Below are 18,325 nucleotides of genomic sequence, written 5' to 3' on the forward strand. Positions count from 1 at the left end.
TGCCACCAGGCCTCTCAAGGCCAGCGCCTATGTCGAACACACCTCCTCCGACGCCTTCGTGAAGGCAAAACTCAGGCCCACCCGTTACCCATCAGCCACCACCTCTTCTGGATGACTCTGCCCCATTATGCACACAGCTACTGTGGGGTGCACTGCCTTCGCTGTACTATGGCCTAGGAAGGTCACTAGAAAAGGGTCATGCACTGACAAGTACTAAAAGACAACATGTTTGTAAAACTATTTTCCCTCTTTCACTAATAAATATTGTATATTTAACTGCTGCCTTCAGCATGCCAGCCATCTGCAAACTTACCTCTCAGAACAGCACCTCTAAACTCTCTTTTTCTGTTCTATTTCAGGGGTTGTTTTTGTTTGTTTTTGGTTTTTTTTTTTGGGGGGGGGGTGTTTGTTTTGTTTAGTGTTTTTTTTTTTACACAACTGCTATGCATTTCAGTCAGTCCATCTTAGTCTTGTCTCTCTCACTCTCCTCCCAGACCAAAAGACTGGAGAACACAAAGGCTGTGGCATAGTTCCTTTGCTTCCATAGCACCAGGAGAGAAGGCCCACTCCTCACGGGATTCGGATTCACCTCTCCGTAAGGGGAGGCACAATCCCCTTTTGCTACGGACAGACAAAAACCCCTGCATTAGTCACAAGATGACAAATTTTACCTCCCTTTACTACCTATCTACCAAAACATGAAGGGAGTACCGCAGGTGGTTTTCCTGCGCAGGTTGTTCGACAATCTCCTATCTAGGCTTTACCACAACTAGTGCTTCAGATTTCACTTTTCAGCTCAGCACTGGGTGAAGGGGCTACTACACTCCGAACCTACTTGTCTTACTTTGAAAGCCATCATCACAAAATGCAGAGAGATGCAGAACAAGAGCACTAGATACAGAAGTATCGTGAAGCTTTATAGCCTGATATTGTACACAGAGTCTGTTATCTGATCTGACTGAGGCATTGCACAACATGAACTTGTACTAGAAGAAACAAAGTGAACTTAACTATTACAAGTGGTATGTTTAACACATTCACACTTCACCAAAAAGGCAGTACAAAGCTTAATAAGGAAGTATTAAGCTGTTCTCCCAGAAATAACTTCAACTACCACTGTCTTTTTTTTTTTTTTTGGGGGGGGGGGCAAATTTGTCACAGGAAAAGAAAAAAGAAAAACCAAAACCCCTCACCCAGTCAGGTAGCTAGGTATAGACCTCTTGGAAATACAAGACAAAGAAGCTAAAAGGGGTGCAAGCTCCCACAGCAACAACCTCTGAAGTATCCCCTCTCCTTCCCATCTCTCTACACTACTGTACTTCCTTGCCAAAAAGAGAAGGAAGTTACAGTAGCCCATAATAATGTCAGGAGTATACAGAGTAAAAATTCAGTATGAGAATGGATACCTCCCTTCTTACAATAAATTTCTGCTTTCCAGACCATCAGAAAGACCTATGTTTAAAAAGAAAAAAACAAAAAAAAGAACACCAAGGTAAGGCTGTCGCTTCCAAATGACTGTAACTGCAAGAACAGGATTCATGTAGTTGTTGGTGGTCCTGAACAGCTGCACAGCTCTTTCCAAACCTCTCAAACCTTCACAGAGCAGCGCTACGGAAAATGAGCACCAAGCCATCATTCCACTCCCACAAACAATACAGTTCCTTCCTTCCATGCCAAGGTCAACTCTTCTTTTACTCAACCACTCCTTCCAACACCTCACCCAGCGACTGTTCAGCATCACTTAAGCACTATGCAGGAGATGGGACTATAGGAGATACTCCTTGAGAGAAGCAAGGAATCCTGTTTTAGTTTCCACTTGTCTCATGTTTCACTGTTGACACAACATTAATTTCAAAAGAACTATGATTTGATACACTTTTTTCCCCAACGTTCTCAATTTTTGACTGACCTTGATGCAATATAGATAGCATTTCTCTTAGCTAGTTCTTATTTTGTGAAAATTGAGATTATTTAGATATTGAAATTTATCTAACATTCAACTCTGGCTACTCATCAGTGTCTTATCAGCCTTCTTTCAAATCAAGGCATTTAACTGAATGTATTTATGAACAAAAACCACAGAACATTTTTGAAGTAACAGACAAAAATAAGTTGTTATTTACAAGTAATTATATATAATAAAACTACTATCGTGATAGGCCTTTATACACCATAACTGCAGTCAACTTTTGCATTGTTTAAAAATTTCCTCAAGGAGAAATTGTTCAGAATTATCAGTTTGTCTAGACACGTGTATATTATGAGAAATACAACAGCTTTTCACATTTTTAAAATTATCAACGTAATTTACATTTTTTTTCCCCTCTAATGTCAAGTGAAGATTTAAAAATGGTGCAAACTGGAACACAAAGACAAGTAGTTATAAATGTTGAAATACAATCAATTTGGAACATATTAGTGTTTCAAACTATAAATCAGTGAGAAAAATCCCTAGTAGTTGGCATGATCCCCACACCACCCACCCTGAAAAGGTCAAAGCAAGATAGCCTTTTAAAGTAAGTGATTATTGCATATTACATCTTTGGAAAAGCAGAGTTTTAATCAAAAATATTTTTAATGTAGTTGAAATACAGATGTATTTATCTCAGAGAGGAAAGGAAAGTAGAACACATGATCAGTAATGTTATCAAATCAATCCAGTTAATTTGTGCCACCCTTGCTTTGAGTAATCGTCCATACCTCAGATAATCCAGTTGAGTGAATGGGTACTTCGGCAAGCGCAAGAGCAACAATCTAGTTTTACATGACCAACTTCATTCTGTAGCAGTCCTTTGAAGAATCTTGGTCTTAACTTATGAGGTCTTAACCCCTCATTTAAGTGCTGACAGGTAAATTAACATATATTTCAAACTGATAGAAGAGGGAAACATTTACCGTTTTTAAACCAGGATATACAAAAGATTTGCATAGTTACAATTCAAGCACAAAGTCACTGTAAATAGGTACAAAAGCATTTATAAATTTATAAATTTACTAAATTCGCTGCTGTTTGTTCCAGCCAAATCTTAAGATAGGTATGAATGTAAACTTGAAGGGACCAAGGAGAACAGTCAGTGTTTTTACTTAAAAAATACGTAAAGAATGCTTTTTAAAGGTTTTAAAAAATATTTTCTGCAGCAGGAACAAACACTTCAAACCCCAAAGAAAGCCATCCAAAACGCCCAAATTCCTCCTATACAGCAGAGAAAGTTTGTTCATAGGTTTCAAACCTACATACAAAACGAGGCACTAGTTACACTATTTTGGAATGTGTCCATAACCCTAACATTTCAGTTCACCTCAAGACTTCCAAAACACTGTTGGTTTCTAACTTCCTAGGAAAACATATCTTCAGAAGGTGGTGCGTAAGAAAATCCAACAAATGCATCATCTGCCTCTAGGACACTGGCATTAACAATGCTGTAATCGGAAGAAACGCAAACTGAGTATGGGACCATTTCTTCCGTAAACACTGCATCAAAATTCCCAATATCATCTGGTCCGACCTAGAAAACAGAAACATCCGTTGTCATATTATTACTGTTTTAAACTTGCTCTTGTCCTTTAGATCTCAAATTAAACTCTTCAGACTATCTACTTTACGTCGTTCTTTCCTATTTAAGTACAGGAAATTTAAGGAAGCACACCACAGCATTCCTGAAAACACCTATTAAAAGCCTACTTGTTTCTTGTAGGTTGGAGTTCAGGCCAAAGCCCACACACCTTTATGATCTGATAAACCTAAGAAATATGAAGAAATGTCTCTTTCTTAAATGACTGTTAGGGAGACGCAAAAACTAGCCCCTGCTCCCCAACCCCCTCACAATCAAAAACAACCCCGAAAACCAAAACCCACCAAAAAAGCCCCAAACAACATGCAACTCAAAGCCCAAACCACACCAAATTCTCCTGCTCCCTTTTCCATCAATAATATTTTAAATGTTAAATTCTAGCAATGGTACTGTTATGATAGATCAGATTTCCAGCAACACACCTAAGAACTAAAGCATAGCAATATTTAGTCACAGAGAGAGGACACAAGACAACTTAGGCTCCTTCACCAAACAGGCACAGACTCAACAAAAGGTAATGCGCTGATGTGCCTTTAGGAAGGACTTCCTCTCCATCATCCATCCCGTCCCCACCCCCCTCAAGTTTCTGGAGAAGCAGTCACAGGTTGACACATTTTAAACTGATGGGAGGATAAAGAAAAGCTGCAACTAAGGCTCGATAACTACAAAAAAGCAGGAAATAAGTCTTTCAGAAAGTCTTCAAATAAAGAGGCTACCTGTATTTTCTTCTTCAGTCTTCAGAACCCACAAAAATTGAGAATACTTTGACAGGAATGAGCAGAGGAAACAGCGATATATCAAACAGTTTTAAGTTAAAAAAGACAGTATCACTGCTTAAAAGGCCAGTCAGCACTGGGGGGTTCCCATTCTTCACCATTCTGAAACAAACATACTTTGCAAATAGATGAGCCCTCAAAGGCAGAAATTTGGCAGGTATGAACTAAAACGGCACCAGGCACCTACCACATTAGGATTAAATGGTGGTGGAATCTTCTTCTGAAGAAGATCAGTCCAGCTGACAGATTCAAAGAATGGGTGCTTTTGAATTTCAAGCTGTAGTAAGGAATAAAGATTTTTAGGTATTTCAGAAATCCATCCTGTGCATCATAGTAAATACTACTTAAGACTGCACGCCTTAAGGAAGTCCTTCACCAGTTTGTTTATTCACAGTTTGCTTTGCAATAAAAGCTGTAGTTGGTTAAAAATGGCAATTAAACTTTGTTAGCCTGCCTCTACAAACTGGTTTCCTTTTAAGATCATATTTTCTGCTTTTAAGCCTTAAAATCAACCACCTTGAAGTCTACCACAAAGCAAGAATGACTTCAGTTAGGATCTCTGCTCCTGCCATTAAGTTTTGTTGTTTTTTGTAAAAGCAGATCATTGTCTGAGAAGCGGCAAACAGCTATGCTAAATGCTACCATCCTTTCATCTTACTCCACACTGTGAGAAAGTATGATGTCATAGTCTAAAGGCACTGTTACAAGGTCAACAGACTACCTAATGTTAAGAGTGCAAACAGAAGATTATAAAGATCTCATAATTAATGGATAGAGGAAGTCCTTCTAGACCACTCCTCATCTCCTCATCACACAGTTCTGAAGACATCTATACTTTCTCACATCACCTTCTTGCACACAAAGTTTTTGCTGTTACACTGGGAAAACATTAGCCATGATTTTAAGGCTAAAAAAAAAAAAAAAAAAAAAAAGGGCTGCGCTTTACACAGTACCAGTGTTCCTCTTTTATTTGAAGACTGTTTTTCATGTAGTTAGTTAAACTGACATTACCAGAAAATAGCCTTTTCTTTTGATTATTTTCCAGTTTCACTACCAACAGTGAAATCTACCTTAGCACACCTTAGTGACTACTGCACCAGGAATTGTGTTTCCTTTGCTGGTAGGTACAGCAGCAACCAAGCTCAAAATATTTATAACCCACAACAATCATCTCTCTCCTATCCCCAACAACTTTCAGGGATTGACCACACTGGTGTCTTTAACAAAGAAATAAAAAGGAGGAAAACAGAGACAGACATAACAGAGCAATCTCTGTCTCCAACTATTAAACTGTGCTGTGCACATAAATTTGGTGATGTCCCTTTAAGTGAAGTAGGGCTTGATAAATTAGGATGTTACATACAAAATCTTCCCTTGCTCCAAGTCTGCTTTGCCGATCTTTCTGCAAAAGTTCTTCCAGAATAGACCAGGCTGTAAGACTGATTCCTGGGCGCAAAACTAGGGGTTTATGAAGAATATTCTCATACATCTCAGCAACATCACGGCAGTAAAAAGGAGGCTAAAAAACAAACGTTATACATGAATTTGAAGCCACATGCAACATTTTGTTTCATGTGTATGATCAGTAAACAATTCTAGAAGAAATCTAAGCTGCTAGCAGCAAAGTAGTCTGCCTCTTCTTATGAACTGCCAACTTCTAATTCAGTCATCACCGCTGTCAGACCTTTACACTCGATGGTTTCTCCACCCACTTCCTCTTCTCATAACATGTTCTCACACTCATAAGTAGCCATAGATGCCATCCAGCTTCAAAGCTCCCACTGAACTTGCCTGAAAAGAACATGAGAGTGGAAAACCAAATCTATCTCCCTATTTAAGGTCCTATGAACTCAAGAAAACTAACAGAACAGGTTGTTACTGGAGTAATTACATATGACTAGAAGAAGCATAGCAAGATTTTTTTTGTTCTAATGCTGCATCAAGAAGTGGAAAAGCTAGGAGAAAACCTGGGAGATCTAAGTAAAAGAAAGTCTTTTAATTTTATTTATTCCAGTATTTGGCAAAATTTTACTTATAAGTTGGGATTTTTAATTGGGTATTATCACTGTTCATAGAATTTACTCTCACATTCCCTCAAAGTGATGACTACTTGTCTTCATCGGAGTTGATGTCCAGCAGTTCACTGGAAAGCAATATTTTAGACATCAAGAGGCAATCCAAAATCCAGAGAAAAACAGGCACTATGCTAAGACAAACTGTTCATCCATTTAAGTGGAGTATTTCAGTATTTTGCATAAGTTAGCATCTTGAACAACACGCCAGGGTTACTTCACATAAAGGGGGAGAGGAGAGGGAAGCAACCCCGGCCCCTACACATATTAAGTACATACCAGCCCATAAAGCATTTCATAAAGAACTGCACCAAGGCACCACCAGTCTACTGTGTTGTCGTAGGGCTGCTTTTTAATGACTTCTGGTGCAAGATACTAAAATAAAATAAAAAAAAAAAATAAAAAGAAGTATTTCAGAGCATTAGGTTAGCACAAATAAAACCTAAGATTTAGTCACATCACAGTAAACAGCTTCAGGAAAAGTTGCTTCATGGCAATTCTAAGACTGCTGAACATTTATCTTGTCCTTCAACAAACCTGGCAAATACTTTGTCACTATCTGGTCATTTACTGAGTAGGACAGCTGTTTTCCCAACTGAAACAATATTTCACACACACTATTGTTTTGCGAAACTACTTTGCCACCTCTATTAGGAAACTTGTTTTACTTTTCAGACAGGTTGCTGCACTGTTGCAGAGGCAACATCCTTCAGCAAGCTGGCTACTAGCCATGCCTATTCTATCATCCTAAGCCTGTATACTCCCCACCCAGTACATTAAAATGGAAAGAGAAGGTATTAATTCTGCCTCAAATCTATCACTATTGAGAAATTGTATGACTTACATTTTTCCACTGTAAATCTCAATGAGGGCATGAGTTGTGACTTGCTAAACAGAGATTCTTGTTAAATAGGTATCACTTGATTGATTTGTGATAAACATCCCATACCATCAAATACTGAATGACAGTGCTGACTGATTTCCATCTGCCTTGCAAGAAATCTACACAGCATCTCACAGCCTACTAACACTATAGCACGAGGACAGCCACTTCATAATACGAGACTATTCCTTGTGAATATGTAATATAAAATTACTATGGCTGCATCATCATCATCTCACTCCTCATCTACAGCACATGCAGTTTCTAACCTCTTAACAACAAGAGGATGCTCACTCTACCACTCTAGCATGCAAATTCTGAAATTAAATTTACAAATAGATGATAGCATTGTCAGACAAGGCAGACTGAAACTCACAGTTTAATTAGATCAGTATTTCTCAAACTTTCTGTATGTGTGAGTGCCCTGTAACTCATTTGTCTATAGATGACTCTGCAAAAGCATAAAAAGCAGCTGAAGTATTTTGAAATCAACTACTTCAACTTTTTTTAATCTTTCACAACCTCCTTTGAGCTTTTTAGGTGTTGGAACTCACCAAGTCATGCAATTCAATGCTTAGAAACACCAAAAAGATTATTACACTTTTAGCAGGATTACAAAAGATTTGAATCTAAATCTTGCATTAGAAAGGCTAATACACAACTGCTATGTTTAGTCTTGATATTTTTAAGAATGCAGATGAAGCAACAGCATTAGCATCCTCTTATGTTACAGTTCATGCAAGTCCAAGGTAAGTGTGAAGACTAAGCCTCTGAACATGAGAAAAAAAACACACCCACAGATTTTCTCAAACAGATCCAGAGTTACGAGTGGTCTATATATTGTCCTTTGAACTTCTCAAAATATTCAACAAATATTGTTTCAGCTGACATTTACCACTCAGCTTTATGGATTCCGACTCTGATCATAACTAGGATAAGTTGTCACACGTTGCCACCTGCCTTTTTTTTTTTTAGTTCAAATATTTCAGCTAAATACTATCAAATTATCAAAGCCATTAATCCTGCCATTTCAGTGAATCCCTCACATGTGTTCAAGACTTCCAGATTCTAAGTTTTCTAGCGCAGTTTTCCCAGTAAAAAGACAACAGAGTTCAATAAACTCCGTCAGCAAGTTCAAAGTTTCATGCATATGCAAAATTTTCTCAAGACTCACAGATATTAAGTCCCTATAAACTTACTAAAAATCAGCAACAGGATATGGTAAGTAAATTCATACTGGCAAATCTGTTGCAGGTGTTACACAAGCTAACTGTCCTGTGTCTACCCAGCGGTTAGCAGACATGGGAGGAAACAATATTTGAAAAGGGTTGGAAAAAGGGAGGAAGGAAGAGATGAGTTATGGGGATGCAGGTAGTAAGCAGGAGACACTGCATATTAGTAAAAAGGACAAAGAACAGATCTGCAGGAAGTCTGTCTTTGGTTTGGTGTCATGGAAGAGCTTGTTAAAAGAATGCAAATGTCCAACAGTACAAAACAGAATATTTGATCTTCCAGTTACACAAATATTAGTAATAGTCAACAGTCATTAACTACTAGCCAAAAAACCACAAAAGTTGTCAACATACTTCTGGTGTCCCACAGAAAGTTGCAGTGGTATCAGAACTTGCAATCCCCTCTTTACAAAGTCCAAAGTCTGTCAACACAACATGACCCTGTTTAAGAAAAAGTGGTATTTTAAAAACAGAACATGCTTAACATGTGGATACATATAAGTGTCAATTTTGCGAGAGAACACGGAAATCAAAAATAATGTTGCATACTTACTAGTGAATCTAAGAGAATGTTTTCTGGTTTTAAGTCCCTATTAAAAAAAATACAAAATAACTGGATTAATTCAAAACAGCAGTCACTAACACAAGAGCTTCAGAGGCAAGGACTTTTATTCTTCAGCTGAAAGCTTCAAGTGAAATTGTTTTGTTCAAGTTTCCCATAAGCTGATTTCATATAGTGGTTTTTATTCAGTAATTTGTCCTATTTTGAACTGCTGCAGGACAAGGATACATTTCAGAAACTTACCTGTACACTATATTTATGGAGTGTAAGTAGCCCAGTGCACTGGCTATTTCAGCAGCATAAAATCTGGCTCTGTGCTCAGGAAAGGAACGTTCTCTTTGTAAGTGAAAGAACAGCTGTGAATATGCAAATAGTAAATAAGAACATTATACACAAAAAAATCAGGTTAATAACGTGTAATTTTAACAGTTAAAAGTAATTTTTTTTAGCCATCCACTTTTTTTTTTTGAAATGTAAAATGAACTAAAATTGGTTTTGCTGCATGACTCTGTCATTCCTTCTCTTCTGTAGCTCAGAAATGGACAGGTAACTCAAACACATACGGACATTCCCCTAAAACCAAGACTAGTCAAAAGGAACTAGAGTAAACCACTAAGCTGTGAATAGAAGTTAGCAAGATTAAATCATGCAAGATAGCCTCCTAACAGAATATAACCTGGTGTGAAGCAAATGATCTTCCATTTCTGTATATGCTTATATTCAAAGTTTTTTATATAAGTATTGATAGAATTGTACTCTGAAATCATCTAGATGTAAATCACTCTGGGAGATGTATATTCCAAACTGATCCACAAATTCTTTCAACTAGAGAGACTTGTCTGGCTTCAAATAGTTTGAGCAGATACAGAAGTCTAGCCAATGATTAAATCACAAACATACAGAGTAAACGATACTACCCATTCAACTTCTAAAGATTTTAAGAAAACTGACATCTTCTGTTTTCTGATTACAAAGTTCGGGAAAAAAATTAAAAGTCAGAGCTCTTCAAGCACTTCATTCAAATTTGAAAGGTGTTTTGAACCTTATTTTAGTTTGCCTGGAAGAACACCAAACTAAGTTGTGGCCAGGAATTCAGAGTAAAGCAAACCAGGAGTTTGCTAATACAGTCTAAATAAGATGACAGTACATTAGACAAGAGAAAAGCCCATCTTATCCCAACTCTGACACTTAAAGGGGTCAGACCATCAGCTCTAGGAGCATCCTAAGTGCTGATAGTAGGCCACACGAACTAATGTATAGCCCCGTTCATACTCCATCCTGGTTTATTCAGCACACTTTATACTTGTTTGTGTATATCCAGCTGCAGTGACACAATAGTAAACCTTGAGATATGCCAAAACAAACTATCTAAATTCTACCCCTTCTCCTGTGCTCTTTCAGCTACCAGAGTTTTATCATCTACAACAGTATCCTGTCTCATTCTTCTTTCCTATTCTGTTTTAAGCACCTGTAAGACCTTCTGAAACGTATAGATTTTACACCAATAAATTACCAAATTGAAAACACAGCAAGTGACAAGACAAACAGTTCTTCTTTAAAACACGTATGTTCGATAGTTCCATTGGTACAATGATTTTTCACTACACTGTTTTCTTCAATCACCACTGATTTCCTAGATAGGTCCAGGTATTATTAGTCTACAATACCCTTGATTTTCCACAAAACCTTTTGAAGGAACGGAAACAACATTTTATACCTTTCTCATGAGTGTTGACTATTCAAACAGTTTGTGAGCACTCCTGGAAGTACTAGGTACTTTGAAAAGCAACAGGTCCCTAGTTAAAGACAAACTGCTCCAGAACATCTTATTTAAACATGTACAGACCTTCTCTATTTCTTTCACAAGGTTTCCCCCAAGTTACTCAATGGCTCTTCAGATTCAATAGCATTGCTTCAAGGAAAAGAATTCTGAGGATAAGGCTATTTGGCAATAAGTAATTAGACCATGCAAAGTTACAGAATAATCCCAAGGTCCCAAATAATACCACTGTAGTAAATTCAGTCGCCAGTTTCCTTCCTTTCACTTTTGAAATACAAGCATGTCAGCTAAAGCACATGCAAGAGGAAAATAGTTTTACATGGTGAAAGACATCAACATGAGATTAATTCTTAATAAAGATAAATTTATGTCATGGTAAAATACAGTATTTGTATCTGACAACCGTGAATAAACTTGGGATTTAAGTTGTAGGTAAGAGCAGCAACAGGGTCCATCTAGCAATAGAAGTCTGTAGTAACAGCAGATAATAGGATTTTCAAAACTGGGAGAATGATGATCACAATAAAGTAAAAGATCGTTTTGTTCCTCCCACCTAGAATTAGCAGAGTGAAGAGACTCAGATCCAAACACAACCACCACATACCTCTCCTCCATTAACAAAATCCAGGACAAAGTAAAGCTTTTCCGTTGTTTGGAATGAGTAATGTAATCCAACCAGAAATGGATGTTTCACATTTTTCAAAAGCACGTTACGTTCAGCCATAATATGTTTTTGCTGTAAGGAAGTAAAAGATCAATAAGTAAACATGATCGATTTGTAATTAAGGGAAAAAGGAAGGGAGGTGGGTGGAAAAAGAATACTTCTCTTTACCTCTTTCCTATTAAGAACAATTTTTTTCTGCAGCACTTTGACAGCATAGTATTTCCCATCCAATTTTCGTTTTGCAAGAAGAACCTGTGAAATTGGTATGCAGAAATGTGATTCTTGCAGTTCATATTCTGTTAGTAATTTCTGCACAACTTGAAAGTATTCATGCTATTTTTTCACAATACAGTTTCTCTGCTTCTAATATAGTCAGTCAGCAATATAATCACCAATAGAGTGAGTTTACAGTTCAGTAAAAATCTGTCACGATAGTGGTATCACGAAAGACTGAATTTTAGCATTTCTATCCCATGACCTGCTGAATCTCTATCAAGATGAGTTTCAGCTGGTTTTCTAAGTTTTAAAGATAATTTAGTGCAAAACAACAACTTGAAAAATAACCAAAACCAAAGATCTCAAGAGGGATTCTCTGTTGCATCTTTGTAGAACATCAATATTTAAGTCACTTTTCAACGGGCTGTTGCTCACAATGCTCCATAGCATTAGCGGTTTGACAAAACAGTCCACGCCAGCAAAGGGAAATGCACAATTTGTACTCCAGCTGCTGCATAAGCACAGGGGTACCTCCCTTCCTCTCTGGGGGAAACAGAGGATCCCTATTGCTCTTATCAAGAAAGGGAAACACTCCCTGTTGTTACTCCCACCAAGCGATCCAGGCAGCCACACCAGGGGAAAAAATGGCAGGGCTATAAAGAAGCAACAAAAGGGATCAAATATGACAGTTTATATGCTACCCTAGACCAATACCACTTCCAAAACCTCTGGCCAAGTCTCTAGCCAACAGTTACGATGCACAAGACACCAGCTAGCATCCTTGCACCAGGATAAGACACAGTAATAAGAAAGCTCACCTTGCCAAAGCTGCCTTTCCCAATAACTTTCAGGAAATCAAAGTCTGTTGGTTTAGCACTGAAAGACATTTAGGAAGGAGACAGGTCATCTGGGCAGAAATTACAAGCTTTATAGCTATACAGCAGTCTAGTGTAGCACTCGAGTTGCACTGTGAGAAGAAGCACCCTCCTTTATCTTCATTCCACCCAACATCTAGACTTCTGCAGGCCTTCCCTCGGAGACGACTCCTCTTCATTTTGCAATTCCATTTTCCTCCATGGAAAGCGTTCAAGTTGCATTCTTTGAGTTTATTTTATTTTGAAAGCTTAAGATGTAAAGGAGGAGCAAAACTGTTCTCTTACTCTCCACAGTCTAGTTTCTTGTTATTTTTAAGTCTTCATTTCCCCATGACTTTTCCTGGAGCTTATTTCTCATTTCCAGAGGGTCAACTGGATTCTCAAGCTTACATAAGGGAAGGAACGATCAAGTTTGTTATCTATTCTCTCTTTGCTTATCCCATCCTTCTCTCCATTCATTCCTTCCCTCATTTTAAATTACAGTGAGAGGAGGGAGGCCTTAACACCTTCTTCTTCTGTATGTGTACCTATCAATTCACTCTTAGTTTTTCCACTTCCCACATTACCACTCCTTTTGGTTTTTCCCAGGATTCCCCTACTTTTTCCTAAATACAATTCAGAGATATTTTCGTCAGCAAAACAATTATCCATGTTTTGTAATTCCAAAACAACAGTTACATCACCATACACCTCTCCATTTTTTGCCCCTGAAGGGAAGTACTCTTAAATTTCATTTCTTACTGCAATCTATTAAGCATTTCCTCCTGTTAGTCCAGAACAAATCTGTGAGGAAAGCAAAACCAAAATAGCAGTCATCTCCTAGATGACAAACACATAGGACACACACAGAACTGAGAACAGAAACTGTACGGAAGACACCAAACAGAAGTGAGTTATGACTGCAGTAACTAGGTTTGTAGTATCAACAAGGCAAGCTGCTTCTTTGACATGCAGTAAAACAAACTTGTTTTCAGAAACTGTTCACATTCTTAACAGTTGTGGGATCACTCCCAAGACAGAGAGGTCATCTTTGCTACAGCATCCTTAAGTAAAAGGACAGCAGACTAACAAAATCTGAAGCTGAAAAGGAAGTTTTTTACATAGTTGTTTATTTAGCACAAGAGTCAATGTTTTGCTTCCTCCCGAGCAGTGCCAATCAATAAAGGTATATAGCCAAAGAACTTTTCATACTATTAACAATTACATTCAATCTAACTTTTCAGGTTTTAAAATTAATTTTAATAAAATCTCATTAAAATAAAAATTTTAGATTAAATTGAATTACATTTTCATTCATTTTAATTGAAACCTACTGAGGATTTCCAGATGGTCCCAAGTTGATATTCTGTGAGGTAGAGTTTAACTGTTGGGAGAGACAAAAAGATTTACTTTCAATACTTTTTTTTAATTCTCTATTTCAACCAATATTAATTTTAAAATACTCTACTAATTTGCTCACTCTGTACCTTTACACTCGTTACATTAGATTTTTAAAGAGATCTAACATCCAGATTGGGAACTTTCTAAGTTGAAATATCTGGCCATCGTGACCTTGTCACAAATTATTCCTACACACATCACATTCAAGGATGAAGGTAATGAAATAATTGTGTCCAGCCACAGAGGACAAGATTAGGAATAAAAAATTGAAAGCATTTCAAAACCCAACTTGTTCCTTATCCAGAACTTAACCCTCTCTGTATTTGCCCTAGGAATGTATTTTCTACCTTTTATTCCAAACTTTCCAAGATCTTACCAATAAAATAATTTTAAACCACACTGTTTATGCAAGAATAATTAATGAAAGACACAGTGCTTTTAACAAAACAGAAGTGACCATTCTCCCCACTCCAAGAAAAACATTACCAACCTTTTCTATCCTGACATTACAGGTTAACTCTCTCAGTTCCAGGAATGACATGAATCTTGCCAGTACACACCCAGACAGAATTTGTCAATTACAGGAGAGAGAGGAAGCCACTGTCACTTAGGTAATTTCCTCCACTATGTTTTTGAATAAAAAAAGCAGTATTTGTACCCTCGTGGTTTTGGACTTATCAGAGAAGGATAAAGTGCGCTCACATACATGTTACCCAGGGACAGGCTAGCAGGCATCACAAACCCAGTACTCCTACAGAAGCAGAGAATTCCCTGACAGCAGCACTGGATGCTACTATTCACTAATAAGAACCAAGCACACAATGATATTGAATAGTTTTTTTAAAAGCTATTACATAAAAGATTTTTTTTGAAGGCTTGTTTTTGTTCCTTATTGTCCAGCTTCATCATTTACAGTAACTATGAGAAGGTGAATTTTCTATCAAAAAGTATGGTCCAGGCCACTATGCATTAGCGCTCTTCCTATTTTGGAATTTGTTGTGGCATGACACATCATTGATTTTCCACAAAAGGTTTAGATCATTCCACATTCCTTAAAATACCTCTCAAAGGAGGAGGAAACTGGTATTTTAAGTTAGAATTTTGCTGTATGCTCACAGCGCTACCAAGCACTTAAAAAAAGCAGCAAAGACTAGAATCTTTGGAAGTGAAACTTTCAGGAAAGACTAAATCTTCTGTGGATCACACACAAATCAAAATGACAACTCTTACATCTTTAACAGGCGTTGAATAAGAAGAGAAGTACTAAGATCACATCTGTATGCGAAGAAGTAAGTCACAGAGAAAACAAGCTTAATATGGCACTTCTGCCTTCCTAGAACTACTACTTTTTTCAAACCGCACTCTTTCTGGAGGCTGTGAACTAATTTTCAGAGAATCCATCTAGCCATGCAGTTGTTTGTGACAAAAGGGGCTTCACACCTCACAGTGTTACATGTGAAATGAAATCCAATCCAGCCTTGCTCCTGAGTGTCTTTTAGCAAGGCTGCATTTCCCCCTCCCAACCACTGAGAAAATTATAGTTCTCCCCCGCTTTAAAAACAGAAGAGCACAGAAGCAAACAAAAAGACAATTAAACATTCAATCTCCCCTGCTCCTTGCCAGATGTTCTTAGCAAGAATCTTTGAAGAGACTGCAAAAACTGTGACAGCTAAGTTATGACTAAAGCTATGTTTCTTTAAACCATATAGCAAGAGGGGAAGAAGCAAGACAAAGCTAGCAATCACTTTTACCTCTCTGCAGTTCACATCTGACAGAAAAATATTTTACAGCCCACAGTGGAACAGGTTTGTTTAAAAGAGCATGGATGGGACTTATTGCAAAACCAAACTGTAATCTTCAGTAAATAATGCACCTAAGATTGCCCTCAAGTAGCTAAAATTTAGAAGACTGACTTCTGTTTCATTACCTTCCGACTGCTCCTTTCATCTTCATCTTCAGATGGATCTGACTGGTGTTTTGGGTTATCCATCTGAAGAAATGCTCTGACATCTGGGCTAGAAACACAGTTAACTCCATTAGCACACTGATAATCTGCATGATTTTCAGCCATAACCATAGGAAGCATAGGATTAAACGGCAGCACACAGAGGAGTTACTCGTCACAAAGTTTTATATTTAAGTTCTGGTAATTAAGGACTGCGTACAAGAAATGCTTTTATAGAAACATAACTCAACTGCTCAATATGTTACGTACAGTACATAAAATTTTCCACTTGCAACAAACGGACATGTTAAAGTATATGTATGTGAAGACTTCATAAGGAAATGCTCTGCAGAACTGCATTAAGAGGTAATTATTAGAAGAAAGCATGATTTCTAATTGGCTAGCAACCACCAGGAAACCAACTTTCTTTCAAAAACCTGAAGAATTTAAAACCATTTTTAGCTTTCCAAAATTAATGAAATAGTCCAACACAATACAGAATTAAATACATAGTCTGTACCCCAAAGAGAGATGCATGTCCCAAGAGATACAGGGTAGTAACATTCCTGTCCCCATTCACTTTACAGTAAAAGATGGTGATTTTGTATTCAGAATGCATTCTGGCTGGGCACTGACAAGACAATGTTAAGAAATCCTTCCAGTCAGCTGCAGGACACAAACACTGTCCTTCAGGAACCAGCAAGAGAGACTACAGGCTGCCCACAGCACCTAAGGAGAGGCATTTTAACTTCAGCATTGGTTTCCAGCTTCTGTCTTGGTGGGAGCTGGGGGAGAAGAACTGGGAGAAAGGAGGGAAAGTAAGAGAATTCCAAGAACCCACTTCCAGGAAGAAAGGCTTACCCAATAGTAAGTTCAAAAGAACGTAACGTCTGTCTTTACTCACTCCTGTGTTGCGGTTAATAATAATGTAACACCAACGAGGCAAAATTAATTCCTAAACAAATGAGTATCATGTATGGCCTACATACCACCTGAAGAGATGACCTGAGTCTTTCAAGTTCCTTCAGTTCACTAAAAGGCAGTCTCTTTCTCAAGGAAGAAATCTTACCTAAATTTCAGAGATAAACTTCTCTGAGAAAGTCTCAGGGCAGCCTCTGATAGGAAAGTCTGCATGAGTCATTCAGTACAAAGAAAGCACTAACTTACTATGGAGCTGCTCTTTTATCTCACCCCTAGTATATATAAATAGAGCAGGTTTATACAAGAAGCAGATATACTTGCTATTTCCAACCCATCTCACCCTCCACACTTCTGCAAAGTTAGGATCAGAAATAAGATATGAGCTACTTCTGACATTTCTCTAGCTCCTGTATTTCCTATTAGCATTAATGAACCTAACTCATGTCCAATGCTATCTGAGATTCCCAGTCTCCATCGCTTATATTCTGTATTCCTAAACCCTACTCAAAGCCCATTTCAGTGACCTTCAGCCTTTCAGGTTTAAAAGTATAGCAACAAGACTGTTCACACAATTTCCCACCATCATTTCAGTTTAATTCTTGCCATCTTATACGAACTTCAAATTCTGATCTATTTCAGGATCTGTCTTGTATCCCGAGCCCCAGGAAGACAAAAATCACTGTGGTTTGGATATTGTAATAATATTGGCTCATGATGCAACAATTTAAGTTTTGGAATCTTTAGACATTATAAAATTAAGAATAGAAAGTTAGGGTTAATGCTTTTCACTAGACAGAACAACAGAACCAGACCTTAATTACCTTTCAGCATTAATTATTCTGGACAACTGGCTGATTAAATACAGCATGTTGTAATACATCTCAAATAGTTACTATAGCAACTTTGGTCCACGACTGAATTCACAGCAGGAAAAAAATAGTAATTAAAAAAAAAATAAAAATCTGTTCACAGTAAAACGCTGCCATACAGTTGCAGGGTATTCTACAATCTCCACAATGTGTGGCTGCCAGAAGCTTAACTGATCAATGTTACATTGTTCACATTTGTAATTTTAAAAGCACTGCAAAGAAGTATTGATTAAAAATAAAAAGTTTAACCAATTTCTTAGCCAAGATTGCAGCATGTTATGCAAAATGCTATATAGATTGGTAGGACTTCTATGATGTATTAGCTCATTGTATTTTAAAATGCACCAAAACTATTCCTAAAATAACCTCACATATGAAATGACAAGGATCAAGAAAAAAGTTTAAAAAGGGATGGTCTATATACATTGTACATATACTACCAGCAAAAGTTGGTTTTGTCTGGATTTTTATGATTGACTGGATAAATTTAGTTTATGGATTATCTCTGAAATCCACAAAGGGGTGCCAACCCAAACACGGTTCCTTCTGTGATACCCATTCTGCATTAGCCTTCCTGC

The 18,325-nt window shown here is 37.5% G+C and overlaps 1 protein-coding gene across 1 annotated transcript in view; it reads right to left on the reverse strand.

The window, feature by feature from the left end:
* Positions 1–2,722: 2,722 nt before the first annotated feature.
* Positions 2,723–18,325, reverse strand: part of LOC104161694 (serine/threonine-protein kinase Sgk3) — a 29,519-nt gene continuing 13,916 nt past the window's right edge. Inside the window, exons 5-16 of the mRNA XM_009700215.1 lie at positions 15,940–16,027; positions 13,946–13,995; positions 12,576–12,633; positions 11,710–11,793; positions 11,482–11,613; positions 9,341–9,453; positions 9,089–9,125; positions 8,890–8,976; positions 6,700–6,795; positions 5,712–5,867; positions 4,536–4,625; positions 2,723–3,506 (exon numbers count right to left, since the gene is read on the reverse strand). Of these exons, the coding sequence (XP_009698517.1) occupies positions 3,336–3,506; positions 4,536–4,625; positions 5,712–5,867; positions 6,700–6,795; positions 8,890–8,976; positions 9,089–9,125; positions 9,341–9,453; positions 11,482–11,613; positions 11,710–11,793; positions 12,576–12,633; positions 13,946–13,995; positions 15,940–16,027 (1,162 nt within the window). The 3' untranslated portion in view covers positions 2,723–3,335. The remainder of the gene's footprint in view (positions 3,507–4,535; positions 4,626–5,711; positions 5,868–6,699; positions 6,796–8,889; positions 8,977–9,088; positions 9,126–9,340; positions 9,454–11,481; positions 11,614–11,709; positions 11,794–12,575; positions 12,634–13,945; positions 13,996–15,939; positions 16,028–18,325) is intronic.

The sequence above is a fragment of the Cariama cristata genome, unplaced genomic scaffold (genome assembly GCF_000690535.1).
Source record: "Cariama cristata isolate BGI_N322 unplaced genomic scaffold, ASM69053v1 scaffold43405, whole genome shotgun sequence".
NCBI classification, from domain to species: Eukaryota; Metazoa; Chordata; class Aves; order Cariamiformes; family Cariamidae; genus Cariama; species Cariama cristata.